A 25935-nucleotide genomic window follows, 5' to 3' on the forward strand; every position below is an offset into this window, starting at 1 on the left:
AGAAATTTACAACGGCCCTGAAAAAGTTCATGGATTTTTTCAAACCTGGAGAAATTCTACTAGCCATCATCACTCCGATATATTTAGCTTATTTACATATTATATCTAGTATTTTTAAAAAGAAAACATCCTTTCAGAAAAACGGGAAAATTGGGGAGCAAAGTCAGGGGCTTAAAGCAATTTGTTTTTTTGTTTTTGTTTTAAATGGCATTGATTTAACAGGAAGAGTTCAAACACACTCACAGCCTAGGAAATAATCAGACCCAAGTGATTCACTGAGATGGGAAGAAAAAGTAATTAGCTTGGCATCTCCCGGATTGTTGTAAGAGCCTTAGTAAAAAAACAAAACGAGGAGAAATGCTTCAGAAGCCAATTCGGCTCCCAGACCCAAACCAAAAATTGATTCTGAGACTTTCTCTAAGGGCGAGCAGAGCAATGGGCGGGAAAGGAAAACAGCCGGTGGCGCCTCTGAACCAACCGCGGGCGGGGCGGCCAGGAAGCCCCCAGGTAGGGGGACCCTCTCTCGGCTTTCGGAGAGGTGCTTCGGCAGCTCCACTTCTCCGCGATCCCTTGCCCCCAAGGGCGCAACCGTGGGACGCGGGGCGGTGGGGACACAAGCCCGGGAAGGGGACTGCGGAGGCGGCGACGGGACGCGAGCGCGGAGCCCGAAGGGAGAGCGTGGCCCCGGGCGCCGCCGCCGCCGTCGTCCGGGGTGCTGGAAAGCCCGGGGACTTCCCGGCAGCGGCAGCCACGTCTCGCTCCCGGAGGGCGGGCGGGGGTTCGGGCTGCGCACCTGCTTAGCCGGTCCTGGCTCAGCGCCGGGAGGTGCCCGCCAGGGAGCACCCCCGGCCCCGCTGGTGGTATCTGGGGGTCTGAGAGCATCTTGGGCACAGCAGGCGGGACCCCGGGTGCCCCTTCCCCGCCGCTCCGCGCAGCCCCGCCCCGCGACCCCGCGCCACCTGCGCGCGGATAGTGGCCTCCCGGGGCCGCGGCGCCCGCGGGCTGAGCGCAGAGCAGCCGGGGCGCGGGCGGAGGGTGCGGGGAGCGAGGAGAAGGCGGCGTGGGTCCGGGGAGTGGGGGCGGGGGGTGGCGGCGAGCGCGAGCGGGGCATGCGCAGTGGGGCGGAGGAGGTGGCGATGGCCCGGGGAGGCGGGGGGACTGCTGTTTATCTGCAGCTGGGCCAACTCCGCGGCGCAGGCGGCGGCGGAGCGCGGAGCGCCGGCGGCGGGCGCAGCCTCCGCCGACCATGCCCGAGCCCACCTCCGGGCAGCCGCCGCGCGCCGCCGGGGCCCCGGCCGGGGAGGATGCCAGACGCCCGGGAGAGGCCAGGGCAGCGGCGGCGGCGGCGGCGGCACGATGGTGGTGACAGGCTGCGCCCGAGGCGGCGGCGGGGACCGCGCGCCCTCCCGGCGGCGGGGCTGCGGACTCGCGCCGGCCGGGGCCGCGGCGCTGCTGGCCGGGGCGAGCTGCCTGTGCTACGGCCGCTCCCTGCGGGGCGAGTTCGTGCACGACGACGTGTGGGCGATCGTGAACAACCCCGACGTGCGGCCCGGCGCCCCGCTGCACTGGGGCATCTTCTCCAACGACTTCTGGGGCAAAGGCATGGCCGAGAACACCAGCCACAAGTCCTACCGGCCGCTGTGCGTCCTCACCTTCAAGTGAGTCCCTCAGCCCGCGCTCGCCACCGCCGCGGTTTCTCCTCCCGCGGTGACCCAGACACGGAGAAGTTGCGGGACTGGCTTGGGGGCCGTTTCTTCTCTTGCTGCCCCTTCCCTCCACGGCCCCCTCCTCTCCGGGCTGCCCACGCCTGTCTGCTCCGTGGTCCTCGGCCCCGCTTCTCGGGGCTCCAGGGGCGGTTGGGGAGGCGCGGGCTGGGAGTTGGATAGAGTTTCCCGGGAGTCTGCGCTCTCGGCGGGCTGGTCTCTCGGGCCAGGGCTGGGAGGGCGCTGCCCGAGCGGCCTCTGCACACCCCAGCCCTGCCGGACCGTGGCCGAGTGAGACCAGCGCTGGCCCAACGAGCTCCGGACGGGGGGCTGTGATGCTGAAGCTTCCAAGTTAGGAACTATTCGGCGGCTGTTGGGCAGCCATGCAGATGAGGGGTGTATCAGCCCCCTAGGAGCCGTGAGCTGCCAGAGCTGCGTGGGTTTGCGGGAGCAGCGAGCAGGACCGAGAGCAGAGAATCGCTCCCGACCTGCAGCCTTGGCTGCTCCTGGAGCCCCTCAAAACTGCCGAAAGGGCTCGAGATCTAGACTTTAAAAGGTGCCCAGCAAAAGCAGGCAGAAAAGCGTGGGATCCTCTGGGGACCCTGGGGTCCCCGTCGAAATAGTTTTTTTTTGCAACCTCAGAGTCATGAGTCAGCATTTTAAGTGTGAGGAAGGTGTAAAGGGAATCGTGAGAACGCTAGTTTTTTGCGGGGTGGAGCATTTTCTTGAATTTCAGAGAGGGCTGGTTTCAGGTGGATGGGGAGGAAGGCCGATTTCAGGGAGGAAATCGGCCTTTATAATTTGGCTCAGCAGTTAAGCTTATAATGTGCCGGACAAAACTGTTGAAATAACATTGGTTCAGTTTCATCAGCATTTTAAACCCTTTCCAACGGGTGTAACATGAGCCTGTCTTTATGGTAACGATCATTCGACACAGGGAAGGCAGCCTGAAATGCTTGCCCAGCCTAGGAGACCAAGGTCGCTTGACAGGTGGCTGATGACTTGGAAAAGGAAACCAGAGCAGTTGGCAACAATTCGTGGGTTTTGACTTAATTCTTGCACTGAGAGTTGAATGCTTTAAGAAGGATGAGGAAATTGCACATCTGACTCCGAAGAGAGTATTTTATAAACATTTATCCTGTTAGAAAGTGGTTTTGTTTTTCAGCTGAATAATAACCTCAGCCACAAAGTTGCTTAGAACGTTAAGCTTTCTAAATGTTTTGTAAAATCTCCTTAGATGGCACAATATTCGTGTTTAAACTTCTAGATTGACCACTTTTTCATGTATTACAGTGAGTCTTGTTGATTGAAGTGTGCTGGACTCAGGACAGCCATGGAGGCAGCCTAGGTCCCTGGTCTGAGCGTTTTCCCTATAAAAAGGTCAAGTGCCTGTTCCCACTTGGTGGAGGGTGAGGAATAGTGTCATTTCTTGACTTTCCAAAAAAGAATTTTTTAGTCATGTAGGAGGTGGCAGGGATAGAAGGGAGAAGGGAGGAAAGGAGTAGACATTGGCCAGAAGAGGGGCAAAGGAGAAGGAAAATTGAGGGGGCAGGGGGCAACTCTTCACTTGAGATACTGATTGTAAAAAGCAGCCTGGTTGCTAAGATGCATTGCTCTTTGTAGAGTGGATCTTACTGACTGTGTCAGATACACTTTTTTTTTTTTTTGAGAAGATTGAGTTGCACGACTAGAGTGCAACAGAGCACTAACTGGAAAGGAACAGTACCTCTTCAGAAGGAGAAATTTAACTAATCTTTCTGTATTCACAGGTGTTGATTTCAGTAAGACGGGGAGGCTTTCTTATCACAGTCACCTAAGGCAAAGCTGTATCTTCTAGTGGAATAGTGGACATGTATCACGGATGATGTTAAAGATGTTAGAGCCACAGTGCTCTGAAGATGGTTGCCAGGAAGGACAGAAAATCGCATGTATTAACTATTCAGTGTGAACCAAGCACTGGCTTAGGCACTTTACATGGGTGGTGTCTTTATGATTTTTATTTTAGGTAATTGGTGAAAAAAAAAGTGGCCTTTGAAATAACGTGCAGACGATCTTAACTGTATCTCAAGCTTGGCTGAGCAAAACTTTTGAGAATTTAAAGCCGTTTTATTTATTCATTTATATTTTTGTAAGAACATCTAACATGAGATCTATCATCTTAACACATTTTTAGGTGCACAATACAGTGCTGTCAGTTACGGGTTGTAACAGCAACCCTTGGTGCTCCCCTCACTGTCCTTGGCAACCACCTTTTTACTGTCTGGTTTTATGAGTTTGACTATTTTAGATACCTCATATTCTGCAACCAGTGTACTGCACGTAGCATAACCCCCTCCAAGTTCTTCTACGTTGTTGCACATTGCAGATTTCCTTCTTTCTAAGGCTGAATAATATTACATCGTGTGTATCTGCCATTTTTCTTTATCCATTCATCTGACAGTGGACACTTAGATTGCTTTTATAACTTGGTTACTGTGTGAATAATGCTGCAACGAACATGGAAATGCAGATATCTTTTCAACATCCTGATTTCCATTCTTTCGGGTTTATACCCAGAAGTAGGATCACTGGATCATCTGGTGATTGTATTTTTAATTTTTTGAGGAACCTCTATCTTGTTTTCCATGGTGGCTGCACCATTTTATTCTCTTAGCAATAGTATACAAGGGTTCCAGATTCTTCATATCCTTGGCAATTTTCATAAAGGAGTGAGATGATATCTCACTGTGGTTTTGATTTGCTTGATTACTGAATGATTTGCATGATTAGGTTTTCATGATTTGCATGATTAGGTTTTCATGATTAATGATGTTAAACATCTTTCCATATACCTGTCGGCAATTTGTGTGTCTTCTTTGGAGAAATGTCTCTTCATGCTTTTTGCCCATTTTGAAATCAGGTTATTTGATTTCCTCTGCTTTAAGTGGTAGGGGTCCCTTACATATTTTAGATATCACTAACATATCAGATATTTGGCTTGCAAATATCTCCTCTTATTCTGTGTGTTGCCTTTTCCCTCTCACACCTGCTGTGCAAGGCTTTGCAGTTTAATATAGTCCCACTTGTCTTATTTCTGTTTCATCGACTGTGCTTTCAGCATCACATCTAAGAAACCATTGCCAAACTTGATATAACAAAGTTTTTCCCCTATAGTTTTTTTCTAGGAGCTTTACAGTTTCCAGTCTCATATTTTAATTCTTAATACATTTTTGAGTTGATTTTTGTGTATGTTGTAAGATAAGGGCCCAACTTCATTCTTTTGCTTGTGGAATAACCAGTTTTCCCAGTATCATTTATTGAGAGACTATCCTTTCCCCATTGTGTATTCTTGGAACCCTTGTCAAAGACCATTTGACTGTATGTGTGTGTGTGTGTGTGTGTATGTGTGTGTGTATGTATATATATTATATACGTATGTATATATATTATATATATATGTGTATATATATATGTTAATTTCTCCATTCTTTCCCGTTGGTCTATGTCTGTTTTTATGCCAGTGCCATACTGTTTTAATTACTGTAACATTGGAATATGTTTTGAAATCAGGAAGTATGATGCCTCCAGCTTTGTTCTTCTAGCTCAAGATTGCTTTCTATATTCAGGATATTTTGTGGTTCAATATGAAATTTAGGATTTGTTTTTCTTTTTCTGTAAAAAATACCTTGGGATTTTGATGGAGATGACATTGAATCTGTAGATGGCTTTGGGTGGACATTTTAACAGCGTTAAGTCTTCTCATTCATGAACATGGGATGTCTTTCCACTTATTTGTGTCCTAATTGCTTTCATCAGTGCGTTGTAGTTTTAGGTATATAAGTTTTTCATCTCTTTGGTTAAGTTTATTCCTAAGTATTTTATTCTTTTTGATGTTGTAGTAAATGGGATTGTTTTCTTAATTTTGGATAGTTCATTATTAGTGTGTAGAAATGCGGCTGATTTTTGTGTGTTGATTTTTGTATTCTGCAACTTTACTGAATTCGTATATTTGTTCTGATAATTTTTTGGTGGCGTCTTTAGGGTTTCCTACATATAAGATCATGTCATCTATAAACAGAGACGATTTTACTTCTTCCTTTCTGATTTAGATGCCTCTTATTTCTTTTTCTTGCCTAATTTTCTGCCTGGGACTTCCATTTCTATGCTGAATAGCACTTCTATTAAGTGACAAGAGTGGTCTTGTTCCTGATCTTGGAGGAAAGCTGTCAGTTTTTCACTGTTAAGTGTGATGTTAGTGGTGGGCTGTTCATAAATGTCCCTTTATTATGTTGAGATAAATTCCTTATAAACCTAGTTTGTTGAGAGATTTTTTTTTCACCATGAAGGGGTGTTGCATTTTGTCACATGTTTTTTCTGCATCTATTCTTTATGATGATCATGTGATTTTTATTGATTTTTACTCATTTTGTTAATGTGGTATTTCTCATTAACTGATATGTGTATGTTGAATCATCTTTGCATCCAGTGATAAAGCTCACTTGTTCATGGTGTATGTTTTTTTTTTTTTTTTAATGTGCTGTTGAACTTGGTTTGCTAGTGTTTCGTTCTGGATTTTTGCATCTATGTTAACAGGGAAATTGGCCCAAATTTTTCTTGTAGTATTTTCATCTGGCTTTGTAAACTCATTTTTAAGAAAGATGCTTTTAATTTTGAGATAATTGTCCATTCCCACGCAATTGTAAGTAATGATAAAGAGATCCCTCATGGCTTTTATCCATTTCCCCAGTGGTAACCTCAAGCATAACTGTGGAACACAGTCACAGCCAGGAAGTTGCCATTGATACAATCACTGATTTCATTCAGATGTCACCGGTTTCACATATACTCTTTTATTTTTATTTTTGTTAAATGTATAGTCTTTGCTGTTTTATCACATGTTGATTTTTGAGCCTACCATCACAATTAAGATATAAAACAGTTCTATTGCACACATCCTTCATGTTTTCTGATCATGGCTATAGACATCTAATCCATTACAACCACTAACATATGTTCTCCATCTCTATGATTTTGTCCTTTCAAGAATGTTTTCTTTGGAACCATGTACTATGTAACCTTTGAGATATTTCTGCACTCAAAATAATTCTCTGAAGTTTATTCAGATTGTTGCATGGTTCAATGGTTTGTTCCTTTTTATTGCTGAGTAATATTCCACTGCATGGATGTGCCACTGTTTGATCATTCATGTGGTAAAGGACATCTGGGTTGTTCCCAGTTTTGGGCTGTGACAATTAAAGCTGCTACAAACATTCATTTACAGTTTTTGATGAGAACATAAGTTTTTATTTCTCTGGGAGTACAAGCACTCAGGAGTACATGTGCTGGATCATATGGTAGTTGCATGTTAGTTTTTTAAGAAACTGACAAACTATATTCCATCCCATCCCATTAGCAGCATGTGTGTAATCCAGTCTGCTTCCTTACCAGATTCGGTATTGTCGCTGGTTTTCATTGTACCCTTTCCAGTGGGTGTGTAGTGACATCTCATTGTGGATTTAATGGGCATTTCCCTAATGGCCGATGGTGTTAAGTATCTTTTCATGTGTCTATCTGCCTTCTGTATACCCTCTTTGTTAAAATTTCTCTTCACATTATCTGTCAATTTTCTAAGTGGATTTTTAAAAAAAAATATTTTTATTGAAGTATAGTCAGTTTATAATGTGTCCATTTCTGGTGTCCAGCACACTTCAGTTATATAGGAACATACATATATTCATTTTTATGTTCTTTTTAAACATAAGTTACTACTAAGTGGGTCTTTTCTTAACATTGAGTTTTACAATTTCTTCATATATTCGAGATCAAAATCCTTTGCCACATATGTCGTTGATACATATTTCCTTCCACTTTATTTTCATCCTCTTTTCATCCTCTTCACAGGGTCTTTCCCAGTGCAAAACTCAAACTGATTTTTTATTAAAAGTAGTTTATTATCTTTGATTAATAAATAAATGGTCACACATACTGACAGCTAGAAACTCCCTTGGAAATAAACGATAAATAAATTAATTAAGGTATGTGATGCTCGTTACTATAAAGGTGCTTGCTTGTGTAGAAAGACACTAATCGCAGTTTTTCTCGCACAAGAAATGGGCAGAGGTTGAAATGAGGCAGAGGATGATCAGAGTGTCTGCTTTTACCAGGGTCTGGGGGTCGGGGGCAGAGCACGATGGAAGATGAGGGCAGCTCACCAGGATGCGCTGGCTTTTGTGCTGCGTCAGTTTAGCTAAACCAGACCTGCGTCTAGGGAATCCCTTTCCTGTATTGCGCGGGGTTAGAGTTGGACGGGAGAAATTTCTTGGAGGTTTGGAAAGTGAAAGTGAAGTGACCCTGTGCCCTCTCGGAAGGCGGGCGTCGGTTTTGGTGCCGTCTCACCTCCTCCTGGCTGTCCCGGACTTGCTGACTCACCTGCTGCCGGGGTGCACCAGCGGCGAATTCTGCAGCTCCTCCAGATTGCTCCAGATCTCCTTCAGCTCCGTGGAATCACGGTGCAGGTGTGCGTGGAGAAGACCGCTGACCTGTTTGCGAGCCACTGCCATCATTAAAGTGAGCCTTAGAGGCTGCAAGAAGCAGAGGTGTATTCTAGCGCATCCTTGGGGGGTTCCAGCCCCTGCTTCCTGTCCCCCACGTCAAGGCCCTCCTTCCTTCTCGGCTGCCTGCCCTGCTGGCTTTCGACGTCTGAGACAGACACAGTAGCAGCAGCCTTGCTCAGGCTACTTAACCAGTTCCCAGGATTGTGAAAGGTCGAATCTCTATCGTACCTTCTGGATACTGCATTTGCTGGGTCATTCCTGGTGGCTCCGCTTCTCTGGTCAAACTTTAACTGATACAAACGATCGTTTCTTTGTGTTGCTTGAAGTAGTTTAGAATTCTAATGAATTTCTGCCTCTAGTCAATAATCTTCTAATTCAGTCGTTTCAGAAGCTCATTTCCAAGGGCACACAGGAATATTTTTGGACTCTTGCAGAGCAGGATCAAAACAGCTGTGAAAACTTAATCTGCAGCGGCAATCTTTTTTTTTTTTTTTTTTTTTTTTTTTTTTTATGTTGCTTCTTTATCCTTCACGGGCCATGACCTGTTTTCACCCTAGAATTGAGAGAAACACATTAAGTCACTTTGTAGACACTGAATTGACACAGGATCAACCCCCTTTATGCTCACCACCCCCAGCTTGAAAAATGGCCCTGACGGATTTAAAAAGTGCTTAGCTTTTTAATTTTATTTCCTCCTTGTCCCCTTCCTCTTGGATTGTTAGCGCCATTCTGTATCAAGAAGCAAGGAGAAGCTTCCTTCGAAAGGAAAGAGCCAATGGTTTTCCCATGTTAAAGATGGGGAGTCTAGGGGAGGGTATAGCTCAGTGGAAGAGCACATGCCTAGCATAGTCAAGGTCCTGGGTTCAAGCCCCAGTTCCTCTTAAAATATATAAATAACAGTTATTTTCAAAAGGGAGAAACTAAGGCAAATGAAAGGGCCTTAATTCTCTCTCCATATTTAGGCTCTTAGATCATATTATTGTACTTGTTTGCTATAAAGCTTTAGTTTATCGAAGGCTTCTGATGGTAGTAGAAACCATAAGAGTGAAAATGGGTGGTTTAAAATGTCAGAGTTAAAAAATAGAGTATCTTAATACGTGCAGCTGCAAGGATTTGCAGCATTTTAATGTTTGGCTCTTAAGAATTTTTTTGCAGCAGTTTGCATCTTTTGCATGATATGCCAGCCATGAAAAATCAGCTCTAGCCTCTGTGTCCAAAACCTAAAAGAAATGGTGGCACATTCCTTTTGGTTCTGTTCCTTTTGATTTGACCTCTGTGGGAATCCATTTTGAGATAGTCTGTTGCTACACGACTGATAATTTTGTTTACTAAGTCTGTGATGGAAGACAAGTGAAGATTGTTTAGGATGTTTGGCTTGATTGTATGGATGTTCAGTGATGGATGTAGCTAAGGAAAAGAGATTGGAGGCAATAAAGATTTTATAGAGAAAAATGAAAAAAAAAAACAAAAACAAAAACAAAAAATGGCCTATGAAAATTTCATGCCAAACTAAGGTTATCTTAGAAACCCCAGGAGGAGAATCCTTGCCTGTTGGGATGTCTTTAGACGTAAGATCGACTTTTTTTTTAAAATTGAAGTATAGTCAGTTACAGTGTGTCAGTTTCTGGAGTACAGCGTAATGTCTCAGTCATGTGCATATATATATATATAGATAGATATACATACACACACACACATACATGTATCATCTTCATATTCTTTTTCATTAAAGGTTATTATAAGATAATGAATACAGTTCCCTGTGCTATATGGAAGAAATTTGTTTTTTTGTCTATTTTTATATATAGTGGTTAACCTTTGCGAATCTTAAACTCCCAAATTTATCCCTTCCCACTCCCTTTCCCCCAGGAATGATAAAATTGTTTACTATGTTTACAAGTCTGTTTCTGTTTTGTAGATGAGTTCATTAGTGTCCTCTTTTTTTCTTTCTTTTTTTAAAAGATTTTTTTAGATCTTTAGATTTTAGATTTAGATATGAGTGATATCATATGGTATTTTTCTTTCTCTTTCTGGCTTCCTTCTCTTAGAATGACGATCTCCAGGTCCATCCATGTTGCTGAAAATGGTATTGTTTTATTCTTTTTTTTTTTTATCACTGAGTAGTATTCCATTGAATAAATATACCATAAGATCAACTTCAGACTACAGTCTGGTGGTGTAGGAGGATGGAAAATGAAACGAATCTAAATCATGAGAGTTTTTATAGGTGAGTTCCCCAGACCTCTGAAGGTTTGGGAAACATTTTTGGAAGCAGTCTTTTAAAAATCAACAGTATCTTTTCTATCTTTCTTTGGAGCTACATTTATATTTTTCTTAACTTTGAATATGTAATTAACTCACTTGTAAAAGGGGATGAGAAATGCTTGATCATGCCACAGTGATGGCCTGGGTCCTTTTCCAAATAATGAGAGATGGTTTCTGTTCTAGGAGGCCGTGTTTGATCTGCCCCAGCCACCTCCCTGACCTCTAGTCTGTCCATCTCCACCTCATTCTATTCAGGTCTGCATTCTAGAATCTGCATCCCTGTACAGGCCAAATCTGCTGCCACCGCGTGCCTCTGAACTTGCCTCTTCTTCCTGGATGCTCTTCCCCCAGACCCCGGGCATTGCTTCCTCTCTCCCCACCTTCAGTCTCTGCTCAGATGTCACTTCCTCACAGCAGCCTCCCCTGGCCACCTGGTCTAAAATCGCAGGTGCTCTCCACGTTACATCCTTACTCTCACACTCTCTTTCCCTCTTTGCCTTAGTAGCCTTGGTTGCCATCTGCCTTCATGTATTTATTGTTGCTTTTTGTCGCTTCTCACTCTTGTGTGAGCTCCATCCTGTGTATCTTTAGCACCTAGAACAGTGCCTGGCATGCAGCCTAGGGGCTTGGTGAATTACTATCTAAAGAATGAATGAATCGGGGGAGGGTAGAGCTCAGTGGTAGAGTGCCTGCTTAGCATGCATGAGGTCCTCGGTTCAATCCCCAGTACCTCCGTTAAAATAAATAAATAAACCTAATTACCTCCTCCCTCCAAAAAAAAGAAAAAAGAAAAAAAAAGAAAGAATGAATCCATCATGTTTGGGAATGCCCGACTTTTTCAGGTAACTATGTAGGTAGGGCCACACCCTTATAACATAGAGGAAAAAGTCTCCTGGACTTATTTCTTGGCTTATTTACCTTTTGTCTTCCTCCGTCCAAGAGAAAAGTGGAGACAGACAAGGAGCTTGCTGGGCGCACAGAGAGGTTACTGGGAGGTGCAGGGGCAGCCTTGACCCGGGAAGGCTCTGTTGCTGTGGCTCTGTTGTAACCTGCTGAGAATGTGACGCTGGAGAGAATGAGATCTTTAGCACTTCTGGGTCATCCGTCGCGTACTGACGCGTAGTGGTTGGTGGCTGCTTGCTATAAACTTTAAGGCTGGACGCAGCAGTTGTCCCTTCTGAGACAAACCCCACAATCACGTGGGGTTCTCTCCCCGCCCTGCTCTCAGGGGACTGAGGTTCCTCCATACAGTGTCTTGCTGTCTGTAAGGAATGGTCATTTTTCTTCCCCCCAGTCAATGAAGTAAACATGAAATATCATTTCTGGGTGGACTAAATGGATTATCAGGACCTGAAAACACTTTCTGAAAGGAGCGATGGTCACTGTGACTTCCTCTCCCTAAGTGTCGTACAGTGAAGAATTTGCCTGGTCTTTGTCCCAGGTCCCTGGGAGGGAGCTTCTCAGAATTTCCCGAGTGCTGGGAGTGACTCTTGTTCATGGTGGGCTCCAGGACCACACCTGAGTTTATGCTGAGGACGAGGTGACTCATGGTGGGTCTCCAGAGAGTTTCAGAATGGGGCTGGCCCTGCTGGAAAGACCACTCGTATGATTAAGGAGTTGAGACTTTGAGCCGGGTAATATTGTTACCAAGCAAGGACTCGCTGGTCACAATACTATGACACTGGCTTCTGAGAAGAGGACTTGCGAGGTCGACCAGCAAGAGGATAGGAGGCAGGGTTCAGATCTGTCGCCAGGATCTGGGGTTTGGTCAAGCCTTTACGAGTCAGTGGGAAAGTGCTGGCGGGCAGGTTCTGGTCGGAGGGCTTTGAACTTGGCCGTTTATGCTGAAGTGTGGTGAAGGAGTTTCAGCACTGGGTCTTCCTGGATAAGAGACGCTTTGCTTCTGAAAGGAGTCAGGCATTCAGGTTTCAGTCGTGTTCCCTGTCCTTTAGTTCCACGTTGGGGTAAAAGAAACTGGTTTTGGGTGTTACTTGAGGTCAAACTTTTCTCGTCTGCACATGCCTCCTCTGCATGACTTGTGGTTTTGCTGTGTCGTACCTGAAAAACAACTCAGTATCTTGTTAGAAACAGGATGGAGCCGGTTTGGGTTGGATCTGCAGTTCCAATATCTAGGAAGGCCCTACCTTCCAACCTGCCTTGGAAAGGAAGGCGGTGGAGATGGACAGTGATGGGCTCAATTAGCTAATGTAGTGAAACCCCAGCTAAACTGGACACTGAAGCTTGGTTGTGCTCCCCTGGTCGGTAATCATACGTCAGTGTGCCCAGAGGGTGATGTGTCCTGAAAACGCAGAAGGGTCATGTTTAGGACCCTTTCAGACCTGGGCCCGTGGGCCTTTTCTTTTGACAAGTTTCGAGTCATATCTTTTTAAATAAAATTATAATCGTAAGTACCATGCTTTCCTGAATTCTGCAAGTCGTTCTTGCAATTTATTGACCCTGAGGGAGTGGTGGGAACCCCCGACTTTGTGGCCAGTTGGTCACAAGTGCAGGTGGCCCGGAGACCATTGAGCTGGAGGCTGGTGAAGGAGGTGAGGGGAGTCTCCTGCAGGGCTTGGTCAGGTATTCAGTGTCAGAATTGCCTTGCGTCCAAACATCCATCCCTTTCAGAGAAAAGACAGTTGCTAGAAATTGACAGCTCAGTTATAGCTGTAACTAACTCTCTTTGCTGTTGATCTGTTCATTCTTATCATTTGCCGGCCGACTTGTTGAAGATTTTTCTTCTGGGGCCTGCTTCCTTCTCGATGTGGTCACTGACCTTCCTGCCCTCGGTTGCCTCATCCTTTCTTTGACGCAGTCGCTGCTCTGGCCACTTCTGTGACAAGAGTGACTGTAACTGCTTCTTGCGTGGGGCGTGGCTCCTCCTGACCAGCTGCCTTTAGCCTGTCCCCTCCCTGCAGCTTCCTCGGAGCCAGGTGGGGATGCATTTTGCTTTTGCCTCAGGGCGTCTGCTCTGTTGTCTGCACTGGTGCCTGCGAATCACGTCCTTTGGTTCTTCAGAGACCTGAAGTGGTGATGATTTGCTGATTTATTCCTGGTACTGGAGGGGACGCAGAGGAGCCACCAAAGCGATTCAAGGGCCAGAGGGATTCACCTTGGAGGAAACATGAGAAGAACCAGGTGCTGTTGTTTATTGGGTGAATGATCTAAGATGACTGTGGAAACCACTTACAAGCATCTGAGAGCCGCAGAAGGCAAGAGACGAGAAGAAAAATGACAGCAGTCAAGGAAGACAGGAGAATAGACCGTACACTTAGTGTTGGGTTCTGGAAAGTCACCAGGAAACGCATCAGGGAGCCCATCACTGGAGACAACAGAAACAGAAGATAAGACGGACATTTCATTTTTTTTTCTTTTCCCTGGTTTATAGTTCCTACTGGAAAAGAATGTGTTTGTGTTACTGAGAAAACTGGGTATTTCTGGTAAGCATGGTAACCATAGGCGCCCTCCCTTAAGCTTGGAGACCTGAGTATCATTGCTCTTGGCATCACCTGCCTTGACTCACCGGGTTGCTTGGGGCAGACCTCTGGGCCCCATTTCAGACCTACTGGCTTAGAAGATCTTGGGGTGGGATTGGAGAACAGGCGGTTGTGACTAGGTCGTTCAATATCCTGGGAGCCACTGGGACTCAATGGGAGCTTCTGTTGAGTAAAGTTGAGATGCCGGACTCTCCCCGGCATAACAGAGAAAGGGACTCAAAGGCTCGTTGAGGTAGGACTGTGGGAAGCCCGCACACCCCTCCCTCCCCTGAGAGGGCCACGTGCTTTTCTTCCCACCGAGACGTTGGGAGCCACATTAGTGAGGGAGCACCTGCAAGGCTGAGAAGCCCTTAAATGTTGCTTGATCTGTATGGCCGGGAAGTCCCCGGTTCAGGGCCAAAATCCAGGCTGGAGTCACCACGATGGGAGAGTCATGACCTCTCACACAGTCACCAGACCTCTGCTAGCTCATTGCGGTAAAACTGTTAGACGCAAGTGGAGTTGGGGTCCCCTCGAGGAAGGACCCCGGTATATTCCGGAGACAGCTCTTCCAGAGACACAGCCTGCGTTTGAGTTTTGAGAGTGAGAAGCTGATCAGAGGTGGCAGCCAGTGATTCTTTCTTCTCCCCTCCCTGCCCCTCCTCCTGTCACTGCTTGGTGCCAACTGTCTGACCTGTGACCTTTCCTGGGAACTGGTGCCATCCAGTTGCGGTGAGCTCAGTATGGCCCCATCTTTCTGGGCAGTTTTACCAGGAGGCAAAGGAGTTTAGATGGGGAAGGAGCTGTTTGCATTCCTATTTGTCAAAGTCTGGAAGGCTTTTCTAATTAGTCAGACGTGACTATTAGGATTATTTCAGGAAAAAAAAAGTAAAAATGTTTTATTTCCTAGTGCTTAGCCTAGCTTTAAATGAGAAGTGAAGGCTAAGTCGAATAAAATTTAGGATTCTTTGAGTTGAAAGGGAAAGATGATCTTTTCCAACTTCCAGGTTAATGTAAGTTTATCTGTTGGTCCAGGGAACTTTGATTTAGAATCAATTGTGTGCTAAGTGAGATGGATACAATGATGAAAAATTAATTTCTTGCAGTGTATGAAGACATGCTCATAACTTTTGAGAAATATAGTAAAAGGGTTTTAAAAAATTAAGTGCTCTTGTCAACTGAAAAAAAAAAACCCACACTAAAAGTAGTAAGTTATGTCTTATCTGAGGACCTTACAGAGAACTGTAGCCCCGGAAGGCAGCCTCCCAGATCGCTCTGAGGGACTGTTCCAAAGAGGTAAGGGAGGAGCCAGGATATAAAGGAGTTTTTGCTGAAAAAAAAAAAGTAGTCAAATGTCAAAAGATAACTGCTTATCGTAATAAACAGACCTCTCAAGTTAATGATTTTAGTGCTTTTCTGTATGGGAAGATGTAAGAGGCTGGTCTCATTGAAATTACTCCTTTGATGTGCACATTACCCATCTCAGGCCAGTGTCCTTTCTTCCCCATCCAGAGCTCCCCTCCAGGTGCACAGTCGGGGGAGGCTGCAATGGCCAGTGGCTTCATGATGGGCAACATTCGCTGTTTGCTGAAATGCCAGGCAGCATTTTTTGTCCACACTATAAGGGACACTATAATGGAGGTACGTTCAAGACGACGTGGAGACGAGGCTGTTCTTTCCAGATGGTACTTAACGCAGGCTGAGATCACGCTTCTGAGTGGGCGTTTCTGGTTATCCCAACACCAATTCTAGTTTTAAATATTCCATCTTCCTTTGAGCTGAAATCTTCTAGTGGTTGGCAGGCACTGTGGCAAGTTGTGAGTTCCTGTGCCATCTAAACGGTACCCAGATATTTCCACACAGCCACGGAGGCCCAGAGCTGCCAGGGCTTCAATATTTCAAGAGAAGCTGGACATTTTTGTATGAAATCACCCGTTCTAAAAATATTGGTAAATTATAAAAAGAAATAAAAGGTATGCCGATGAAACGAAGCAATTTGCAGGCTACGCCAGACCCTTGGAGAGTCTGTTTGCAAAATTGTCATTGGGTCTTAGTTTTTCCTCTAGGAGCTATTTAGAGTAAGTGCATTGCTTCAGTATTTTATTCATTCATCCATTCGTCCATTTATTGTGTGACAACCGTGCACCAGGCATTGTGCTAGACACTGGGCATAAATATGCAATGATCCTTTCCCCTGGAGAACTTGGTGTCATCCCCAGGCTGAGTGTCCCCCATTTCCTCAAACCTACCTTCCTGAGACATCACTGTGAGACCCCCTCCCCTCATCATCCTGTAGCTCCCCTGTGGAGGTGCCCCAGCCTTTAGGAAGCACCCTGAGGGGCTGCTTCCCCACGTTGGGTACCACCCGCCTTCCCTCTCCTACCTCATGCAGAATGCCTCCCTCTTCCTTATCTCTGTACCTGGTAGGCTCTCCCACTGCTAGAATTCTCTCACCGGCTACTGATTATCTGCCTAAGTGCCTCTCTTCCTCCTACTGTGCTGTTAACTCTTCGGTAGCAGATACCATGTCTTCTTTTTTTATCTCTGGGCCCTGCATTGTACCTGGCATCTAGTAAGTGCTCCATAAATACCTGTTGGAGTGAACTGAAATGAAAAATCAGTTTGAGCTGTGCAGTTCCCAGACTGTGTGGTTTGGCTTGTTTTGGTAGCCAGGACACCGTAACTGCCTTGAGTGTGGGGTAAGCTAACAGCCCTTGGAGAATGCCATGTGTAGAGTTTTGATGTGGATTGCAAGTATTTCCTTCTCTTTTGCGTCCAAATGCCGGCTTTTACTCTTACCCATATTCTGTCTGATGTGTTAGGATTAACTAACAATTTCAGGCATTTAAACTTTGTAAAGCTCAGTCTGTCTCTTAGCACAGCAACTCTCCTTCTCAGATTGAGGCCTTCTGCAGGTTTGATTACACAGTGGGCTGATTTAAGTCTTTGATAAAAATATTGGACACACCAGAGATCATATCAGAATCCTGGTATCCTGGTATTACTGGAGGTCTCCATCAAGGAGACATTGATGTATTATTCACCACTCCTCGTGTTTGCTCACATCTCTCTCATTCCACATTGTATGCAAGGAGAGCCTGAGAGATTCTGACAAATGCCTTTGTTAAAATACAGATGTGACGTGTCTGTCACATTCCCTCTCCTATTAAAGTGTCAGCTTCATCAGTTAAGCTCCCTTTTTGTGAACCCACACTGGCTCTCAGAATCAGAGGTTCTTTTTCGCGGTGCTCACAAATAGAATGCGTTCTAAGATTTTGTCATCATTTCGTCTTCAGCTCACTTGTCTGTAGTTTGGAGAGTTCATTCTCCATCTTTTTAGACATTTGGAGCACTCTCCTAACTCTAGAGTTTTGGTGATTTCTCCAGGTTTGGATTCACCAGTTTCAGGTGCCATGTCAGAGGCTTTCACTCTGTTTCCTTATCACTCCAGTGGTTCCCCATCCAGCAACTTATTTTTATATTTTGGGATCTAGCTGAATTCACTTAAAACACCAAGCACTGTATCCCAACCAATTTCCAGAAATAATCTACATGGATAACATCTGGACGTTTTTGGGTCAATGCTATTATTTGTGATGAATAATTACAAATATTAGTCATTGGTAATGATTATATCCGGAGTTAAGAACTAAAGTATAATATGTGTGGGAAGAGTCAGATACCTAAGAGTTTCGTCTTATCTGATGTCTTGCCTTCTCTTTATTACCGTTTTTATAATGAACACAGTGAGATACATCTTTGTACATTGGTAAGAAAATTCCCGTGTCTTCAAGATACTTGTGACACCAGAGGTGTGGGTTTACTCCCACTCCTGCTGGGTGTCCTCGAATTCAATTCAGTTCTGACACCGTCTGCCTGGAGTTAGCATCAGACCCCCAGGCTAAGGGCTCAGTTCTGCAAGACTGCCCCCACTTCAGACAAGTACAAGTGTTAGGTCCCGAGGTTACCCAGGTTTATGTCTGACTGGGCTACCCGTCGGGGGTTCCCACGACCCCTCCTCAGGTTTGAGAATTTGCTATCATGACTCACAGAACTCAGGGAAACACTTATATTTCCTGATTTATCATGTAATGAAGGGTATGGTAAAGGGTACAGATAAACAGCCAGATGGGGAGATGCACAGGGCAAGGTCTGGTGGGTCCTGAGTTCCGGAGCACCTGTCCTCGTGGAGTTGGGATGCACCACCCTCCTGGCACACTGATGTGTTCACCAGCCTGGAAGCTCTCCAGACCCCACACAGTTCAGGGATTTTTATGGAATCTTCATCACATAGGCGTGATCAGTTATTAACTCAGTATCCCACCTGTCTTCTCCCCGAGGGTGGAGGGTGAGGCTGAAGGTTCCAAGTTCCCAATCACGGCTAGAAGCTGCCCAGGAGCCTGGTGCGAGTCACCTCATTAGAACCAAACACATGCCCACCGTGCGGGGAGTTCCGTGTCAGGAACCAGCGTTAGATCAAAAGGTGCTCCTTGTACGTTTATCATTTAGGAAACTGTAAGGAACTTAGGAGCTCTGTGCCAGGAACTTGGGGGCAGAGACCAAACGTTAAAACAGAAGATGCTCTTAGCACTTCCATTGCTTAGGAAATTATAAAGGTTTTAGGATCTCTAGCCAGGAGTCAGGATGAAAGCAAAAATATATATATTTTTATTATATCACAGTATCATATGTGTGTATGTAAGTGTGTATATCTTTGAACACTTTTCTGGTTGTTTCCTTGTGGAAAATTCATAGAAGTGGAGTTTTTGGCCAGAGGGTGTGTAGTTGTTAAAGCCTTTGATACCTATTGACAACCTAGAGACCTTACAGCTTGGACACCCACCTGTCAGCTGAGAGACTGCCAGTCTTCTCCCCTGGAGAAGGGTGTGAATGAATTCTAAATGAATGGCTCGGTAGGTCTGGAAGACCCAACCTGATGATGGGGGGAAGCAGTGTAAATTCACCCTCAGGGGCTGGGCTCCCAGGGAGCTGCACCCAGGTTCTCTGGGGATGGGGACTTGGTCTTGTCCCTGTCACACTCCGCCAGCCTGAGCTTTCTGATTTCCAGCCTCTTTCTTGCCGTATGTGGGTCTTCTTGTACTGGCATGGGAGGGACACTGTTCTCCGGGCTTTGGCTGGACCTCCAGTCCCCTAGGTCACTGCCCGTCCCTCTTTCCCGCTGGATGGGGTATTCCACATCGGGCTCCAATACAGCTGTCTCAGATCTTGCATTGGATGCCCTGGAGTTGGATTCCACACAGAATTCATTTTTCTTTTTTTTAGGCTCCGTTAAGACTGTGATTTCTTCAGTGGGAATGAAAATGGAGTTGATTGGTAACTGTGGCATTTAGATCCACGTGTCCAGATAAAGCTGGACATGTTTAAAATTCTGTAGGTTAAAGCTGTGAATGAATCAAGCATTTGGAATATGCATATGCCATCGCTAAAGTTGACTTTGAGGTTCTCAAGTGTTTTTGACAAAGAGGAGGTGTTTCTATAAGAGAAGCAGATCAAGGGCATGAGGGTAAAGCCGTGGGTTTAGTGTTTTGGTTAAATGGGCTGCAGTATATTCACAACTATTGGCAGAATCACTTAGGGTGTGTTTGTCCCCCCCAAAGAATCACACCCTATACCATTGAATTTTTTCTCTAGTCACCCTATAGACTCAATTGAGGACATTATATCCTGTTATTAAATTAAAGGCAACCTACGGAAGTCTCTCTGTTCTGCATTTTTTTCTTCTTTTTTTAATTGAGGTATATTGTCAGTTTACAATGCTGGTGTGCAGCACAAGCTTCGGTCATACATGAATATACGTATAGTCATTTTCACATTCTTTTTCACCATAAGCTACTGCAAGATATTGACTATATTTCCCTCTGCTGTACAGTATAAACTTGTGTATCTATTTTATATATACCAATCAGTATCTGCAAATCTCAAACTCCCAGTTTATCCCTTCCCACTCCCTTCCCCGCTGGTAACCATAAGTTTGTATTCTGTGTCTGTGAGTCTGATTCAGTTTTACATATAAGTTCATTTGTCTTTTTTTTCTTTTTATTGAAGTATAGTAGCTTTACAGTGTTGTGTCAATTTCTGGCGTACAGCATAATGTTTCAGTCATAGATATACATGCATATATTCGTGTTCATATTTTTCATTAAAGGTTACTACAAGATATTGAATATAGTTCCCTGTGCTGTGCAGAAGAAATTTGGGTTTTTTAAATCTAATTTATATATAGTAGTTAATTCTGTTCTGCGTTTTTTTTTTTTAATCTCAGGAAGGTGTTTTTGAAGACGTTGAACAATAAATTTCCCTTCTCTTTGTGGTTCTTTTTTTAGTTTCTTCACTATAATTCTAGAATTTAGATTCTGAGGTTTATGGGAATTTATGTGAGAAAACAAAGAAAACACTTAATACAAATTCTGAAATGCTGCACTTCTGCTCATCCTTTTAATTTCAGCTGCAGCCAGTAATATCGTGTAGGTGCCCTGGAGACCCCTTGTGGGGTGATAATTAACGATGATTCCTTGTGCATAATCTGGAAATTTGTTTCCTGGTGGCACCATGGGTGAGAGAACACTGGTCATGTCTGGTTGTCCCAACCTTGACCACAGTCCCAGTCCCGTGGTCTCTTTCTCATCTCTGGTTGATATAGGAAAAAAACGTGGGGTGAGATGATGGCCGGGTCCCAGGTCCCTGGGACTCACCCTGCCAAGTGGGTCCTTGGCTTCATTCAGGAAAGAATACAAGAGCGAGCCACAGTTGAGGAAAGGTAGATTTATTCAGAGAGATACATACGCATAGAGTGCAGGCTGTTTCAGAAGGCGAGAGAAAGGCCACGAGGTGTGCGGTTTGGGTGCTCAGGTGCTCAGTTGAAAGTGAAAGTAGTTACACGCTCTGTAGACAGGATGTGGTCCCTCTCACCCAGAAGGGAGAGCCAGAATGAGGTGTGGGGTGGTTAGTTCTTAGGAGCTCGGTAACTTCCTGTGCTAACAAGTGGGAAGATTATTCTGACTACTTTGAGGAAGGGGCTGGGATGCCCAGGAAGTGAGCCACTGCCCACTTTTTGACCTTTCATGGTCAGCCTGGGAACTGTCGTGGCCCCTGTGGGAGTGCCACTCCCCATGCTAGTATGTTACAATGAGCATATAATGAAGCTCAAGGTCTGCTGAAGTCAAATCTCCCACCATCTTGGGCCTCAAGGTCTTGTGGGAGTTGAATCTCCCACCATCTTGGTGTTAACTGCTGTGTCGTTCCTTGAATGGCTGTGCCCTGCGCCCTTCCCTCCTGTCTCAACGGTGGCCGCACCTCTGGCCCACAGCGCTGTGGACTTGTCTCTGAGCGCCCGGCTGCTCACGAGGAGGCGGCAGTGAAGCAGGGCTCCTTGCGGGGGCCTGAGGAGGGCGGGTGTTGGCATCAGCCAGCGAGCGAGGTTGAAAGGGGTTCTGTGCCTGTCTGCCCGCCTTCCCGGCGAGACCACGGAGATCCCTGAAGTAACACTGAATCGCCTTTGCCGTGATTTCTGTAGAGAGCAAAATTTTTAGATAGGAAAAAAATTTTACTCAAATATATAGAGTAACCTGATATGAGGAGTCATTTAAAATAATTAATCGAATAGCTTATCTTTCAAATGAGGGATTCCCTCTGCTGGCCGTGTGGCTTATATTCATTCTGTTTGTAGCTAATTCAGGTTTTGTTTGCTTTTTGCAGGCTAAACATATTTCTGACGGGCATGAACCCATTCTACTTCCACGCAGTGAATGTCATCTTACACTGCCTCGTGACCCTCGTGCTGATGTACACCTGTGACAAAACTGTCTTCAAGAATCGTGGGCTCGCTTTTGTTACGGCGTTGCTTTTTGCTGTGCATCCCATTCACACCGAGGCAGTGAGTATCGCTGGAACGCGATGAAATAATGATGCCGCGCCCCCCCCCCCCCCCCAAAAAAGAAAAATCCCTGCTAAACTGATCTTTTTCCTCTTTGGAAACCATGTGAATTTAAAGCTCTCTGAAAGTGTTTATCTTTATATATAAATCATTCTGCGTGACAGCTTTTTTTTTTTGAATGTTCAAATGGCTTTCCTGTACCTCCAGGATTTAACTGCTTTTCTAAATAACCACTGTTATTACAGGTAGTAATAAATGGCCACCGTTCTTTATTTGCAGAAAATTTAAGTCCTAATGTGCTTTAAACAGCAAGGGGCAGTTTGGGATGCTTATCATGCTGAGTCACTGTTCCTGCTCTGCGTTTTTTTAAGCTTTTCCCACTCTGCCTTCTATTTATAATGCTCATGATGCAGAGCTGTAAGTGCTGGGGGGGAAGACCATTAAAAAGTTAGACTGACACACTTAGGGGACTTACCAATAGTTTTCCAAGTTATTTAGTAGGAATTGTAGTTATTTGGTGAATGATGAGATATTTATTGAGAAAATATCGATAGTTTAGATCTGTGGTCTTATTTAAAATATAGACCTAAAATGTGGCCTCATCAAGCCACTTTGCTTCACATCTCAGTAACCACAGGTGGTTTATTTTATGTGTATTGCTAAGGGTTGATGAAGACTTTGCAAGGGGCACCTGGGTATCACAGTTAATGTTTCCAGAACCTCAGCTTGCACATGGACACTTTCCAACAGTTTACATCCAGGTTTGAGATCACACCTGGGGGAAGGGTGTCACGTTCATTCTCCCCTCCCTCTTCCCCTTTCAGTCACCGTTTTCTTATTTAAAAAAAAAATAAAAATGGAATGTCTTGCATACATCAGAATCTTACCATACCGCAGGAGCCCAAACAGGCACCTTACAGTGAAATAATTTGATACATTGGTGTCAGCCAAGCCTCCTCTAATTAAAGGTATCAGAAACCCAAAGTAGGGCTTCCTGTCTTTCTCTGTCTCTACATATTTCTGTGAAGGGTGCCGCGGGGCCTTAGAAGTAGGGGCTGGTGGCCTGTGACATGGCTGTCATGAGGGTGCATATCAGTGCGTTCATTGGGTTTGCCCCGAGAAGTCTGATTGGGCCAGTTGGTTTGATGATGACAACTGGTCAGGCTCTGTGGTGGGTATTTTCCACAAACAAAATTCTAGCTCTGTAAGCCCAATGTTTGGACACAAGGGCATTTCGAGTGAGTGATTAAAAAAAAATCATTAAAAAAATTACATTGTTAAAGGTAATTTTCTCAGCCCTTTCTGAGTATTTGAGACAGAAGAAGGTGCCTGTAAGTGGAAGACGCTGAAGTGTAAGTAATAGTCCTTTGGGAAAAGTCTTGGTTAGGCCTTGCTGCTGTACCTCTGAGAAACTGTGAAAGCAAATGACTTTAATGACAGGTAACTAACGATTGGTAGGCTTCAGTTATTTGCTTCCAGCCAGATTAGAGGACAACCTGATAGAGTTGTCAGCTGGTGGATCATTAAACATTATGCAAGATGATAGATCACTGTGACTTTTGCACGTAACTTGAGGGTTCAAGGAATTAAGTCACCGCTAGAGCATGGCTTCCTCTGTCTCCACTTACTTTTGTGAACAGTCTATAAATTCAAAAGCCAGGGATAGGATTCATGCTGCATGCTCTCTTCTTCTAACAGAAAGTAATCTTTAGTCATAGGTAACCGAACTTATTGACGGGAAGTCTGCTACACCTGTATTATTGAGGTGTATTTTTATATTTAATAAATGACTCATCATTTTTCTTATTTATGATGTATTGAACAATTGCATATTAATACTAATTGGAACAATAATGCAAAATTGAAAATGTAGCTCTTAGGTGCTTATGATCACAGGAAATTTTAAAAATAAATTTAACTGTATATGTATTTTTTATTACAGAGAGAGGATGATGGATTATTTTAAAGCTTAACTATGTAATTCATTAAGACAAAATGCTGAAGGGGAAATAAAATAGAAATAAGAGTTCAAGGGGAAAGGGTGTGAAATTTAAAGAAAACTTAGAGAAATTTAAAGAAAAATCTGTTCATATTTGTATGAATGGAAGATGGTAAGTTTCAAATTGCTGTGGTATGTTTCAGATTCATTTGGTAGATTTAAAACAGTAACACTGTGGTCCTATTTTTAAACGGCCATTTTTAAAATTCGTGGGAAGTTAGATCCTTTGAGGTATTTAGAGTTATGAAGAAACGTTTTAGATCTGAGTTTTAAATGATGAGAGAGATACACAAGTTTCCAGTGTTGTTGTTGGATGTCACGTGAAGGGAAATGGTCATGAATTACCACTCCCAGCCGCATAGAATGTATGACGCTGAGTCAGTGACAATATTTTAATCTAAGCCCATAGACAATACGTAATTTCTTAAGTAGAGTTGAAAATCCATGCTCACAGTGTCTTGGGGAAAATTTCTGTGGGAAAGAACAAATGAATAGGGTAGTAATGGTCCTAATTCCATGCTTGCAGAGAGGCAGAGCATGAAATACAGGTAACCTTGGACAATGTGATCATAAGCTAATAGAGTTAGGTTGAATTCTAAGAAAAAAAGAAAATCCTGTTAGTGAAAATGACCTTTAAGAGAGGGTTTCAACAAGCTTTTGTACTGATCAGGGGAAAAAAAAAATCAATGGTAACCCAATGACAAAGGCAAAGGAGTCTGAGAGCTGGACATTTGTTTACGGAAGAGTGTTAGAGAAACTGTTTGCATTCACAAGGAGATGGGGGTGTGTAAGAAGAAGGCGAAGAAATCTGACCAATATGATAATCTATACTGGAAAGTAAAATCAAGAGACCATTATCTGATTATAGAGAATAGTTCAGGTTTCTAAGGTGGAGGACAGAGAAATAGGAAAAAGAAATGTGCATTATAGAAGACATAGTGATAAATTATTTTAAAAAAGTAAAATAGTCCGTAATGTGGCAAAAGAGGGAGTTAGTGGGGGTGTATCTCCCCTTTGTTAAACAAGAACAAAAATGAGGCCAGAAATTATGGCTGGAAGGATGGAGGATTTAAAATTTCAAAACATGTTAATACGGTTAAGGATTTGCTTTCTTAACTGTATCATGAGCAAAGAGTTAATGAGAACTTGCTTGGGGCAGACCCCTCTTCAAAGTGCCAAAGGGGTATATGGGTGGACAGCCACGTCCCTCCTCATGATTTGTTCACAAGCTCTTGGAAAAGTCAGAGAACATACACATAAAAACGTACAAAACAAAGCAATACATTGTAATAAGGCAAGAATTCCAGCAGAGGGAAAAATTATTTCCAATTTAAGAAGGGAGGAACAAACTCATTTATTTACTTAATTTTTCAACAGATGTTTGAGTGACTATCAGACAGTCAGTCAGCGTGGGGCTGTAGCAATGAATAAGGCAGACTCAGCGCTTTCCTCCTTGGAGGCCTTGTGATGCTTTTGGAAGGGTTTCCTGACAGTATATTTCTTGGGAAATTGATATGTTTTCCTGAATCCTGAATCATGAGAAAAATCAGTAGAGAAATCGGGAAAGTGGGGAAAATCGTTATTATTCTCCCATGAGAATGAAAACTTAACAATCATTGTGGAGACATTACTGGTTTGAAGGAATGCACTTCTGTCAAGTCAAAAGCAAGAGCAGGAAATGCTGACACGTGGAGTTGAAGGTGAAGGTCAATGTTTCCACACCTGGGCCAGGAGCACATGGGCGAGGACACGTCAGGATCTAATCAGCCAGTCTGGCTTTCGACTCTTGCTATGAGTTAAGTGTATGTTCTTGGCCCTGTCTGACATGAAAAGAACTCATCCTTGCAGATAAAATAATTAATAACTTTATACATATAGTACACTTTATACAAATCCTGTGAGCGGTATTCCAAGAAATAACAAGTTTTGGGAGCAAATTAAATCCTTAATTAGCAATTTCCACTTGTGATTCTGTTAAGCTTGCTGGGCGATCTGAATGTTAACAGTATTTGAATTCTACTCATTTATGTTCACTGGGGTTTTTTCCAAATGTTTGATTATTTGT

At 44.2% G+C, this 25935-nt stretch overlaps 1 protein-coding gene across 6 annotated transcripts in view; it reads left to right on the forward strand.

Moving 5' to 3' along the window:
* The first annotated feature begins 488 nt into the window (after nt 1–488).
* The window catches only part of TMTC1 (transmembrane O-mannosyltransferase targeting cadherins 1), a 239872-nt gene continuing 214425 nt past the window's right edge, over nt 489–25935 (forward strand). For 3 of the 6 annotated variants that reach the window (XM_032473159.1, XM_032473160.1, XM_032473162.1), the window contains exons 1-2: nt 1166–1658; nt 21694–21871. In XM_032473159.1, the coding sequence (XP_032329050.1) occupies nt 1357–1658; nt 21694–21871 (480 nt within the window). In that variant the 5' untranslated portion in view covers nt 1166–1356. Of the gene's footprint in view, nt 508–1163; nt 1659–21693; nt 21872–25935 lie in introns of those variants that run through there. The other 3 variants (XM_032473164.1, XM_032473161.1, XM_032473163.1) reach the window with 3 other exon arrangements.

Source organism: Camelus ferus, chromosome 34 (genome assembly GCF_009834535.1).
Source record: "Camelus ferus isolate YT-003-E chromosome 34, BCGSAC_Cfer_1.0, whole genome shotgun sequence".
Lineage (NCBI taxonomy): Eukaryota > Metazoa > Chordata > Mammalia > Artiodactyla > Camelidae > Camelus > Camelus ferus.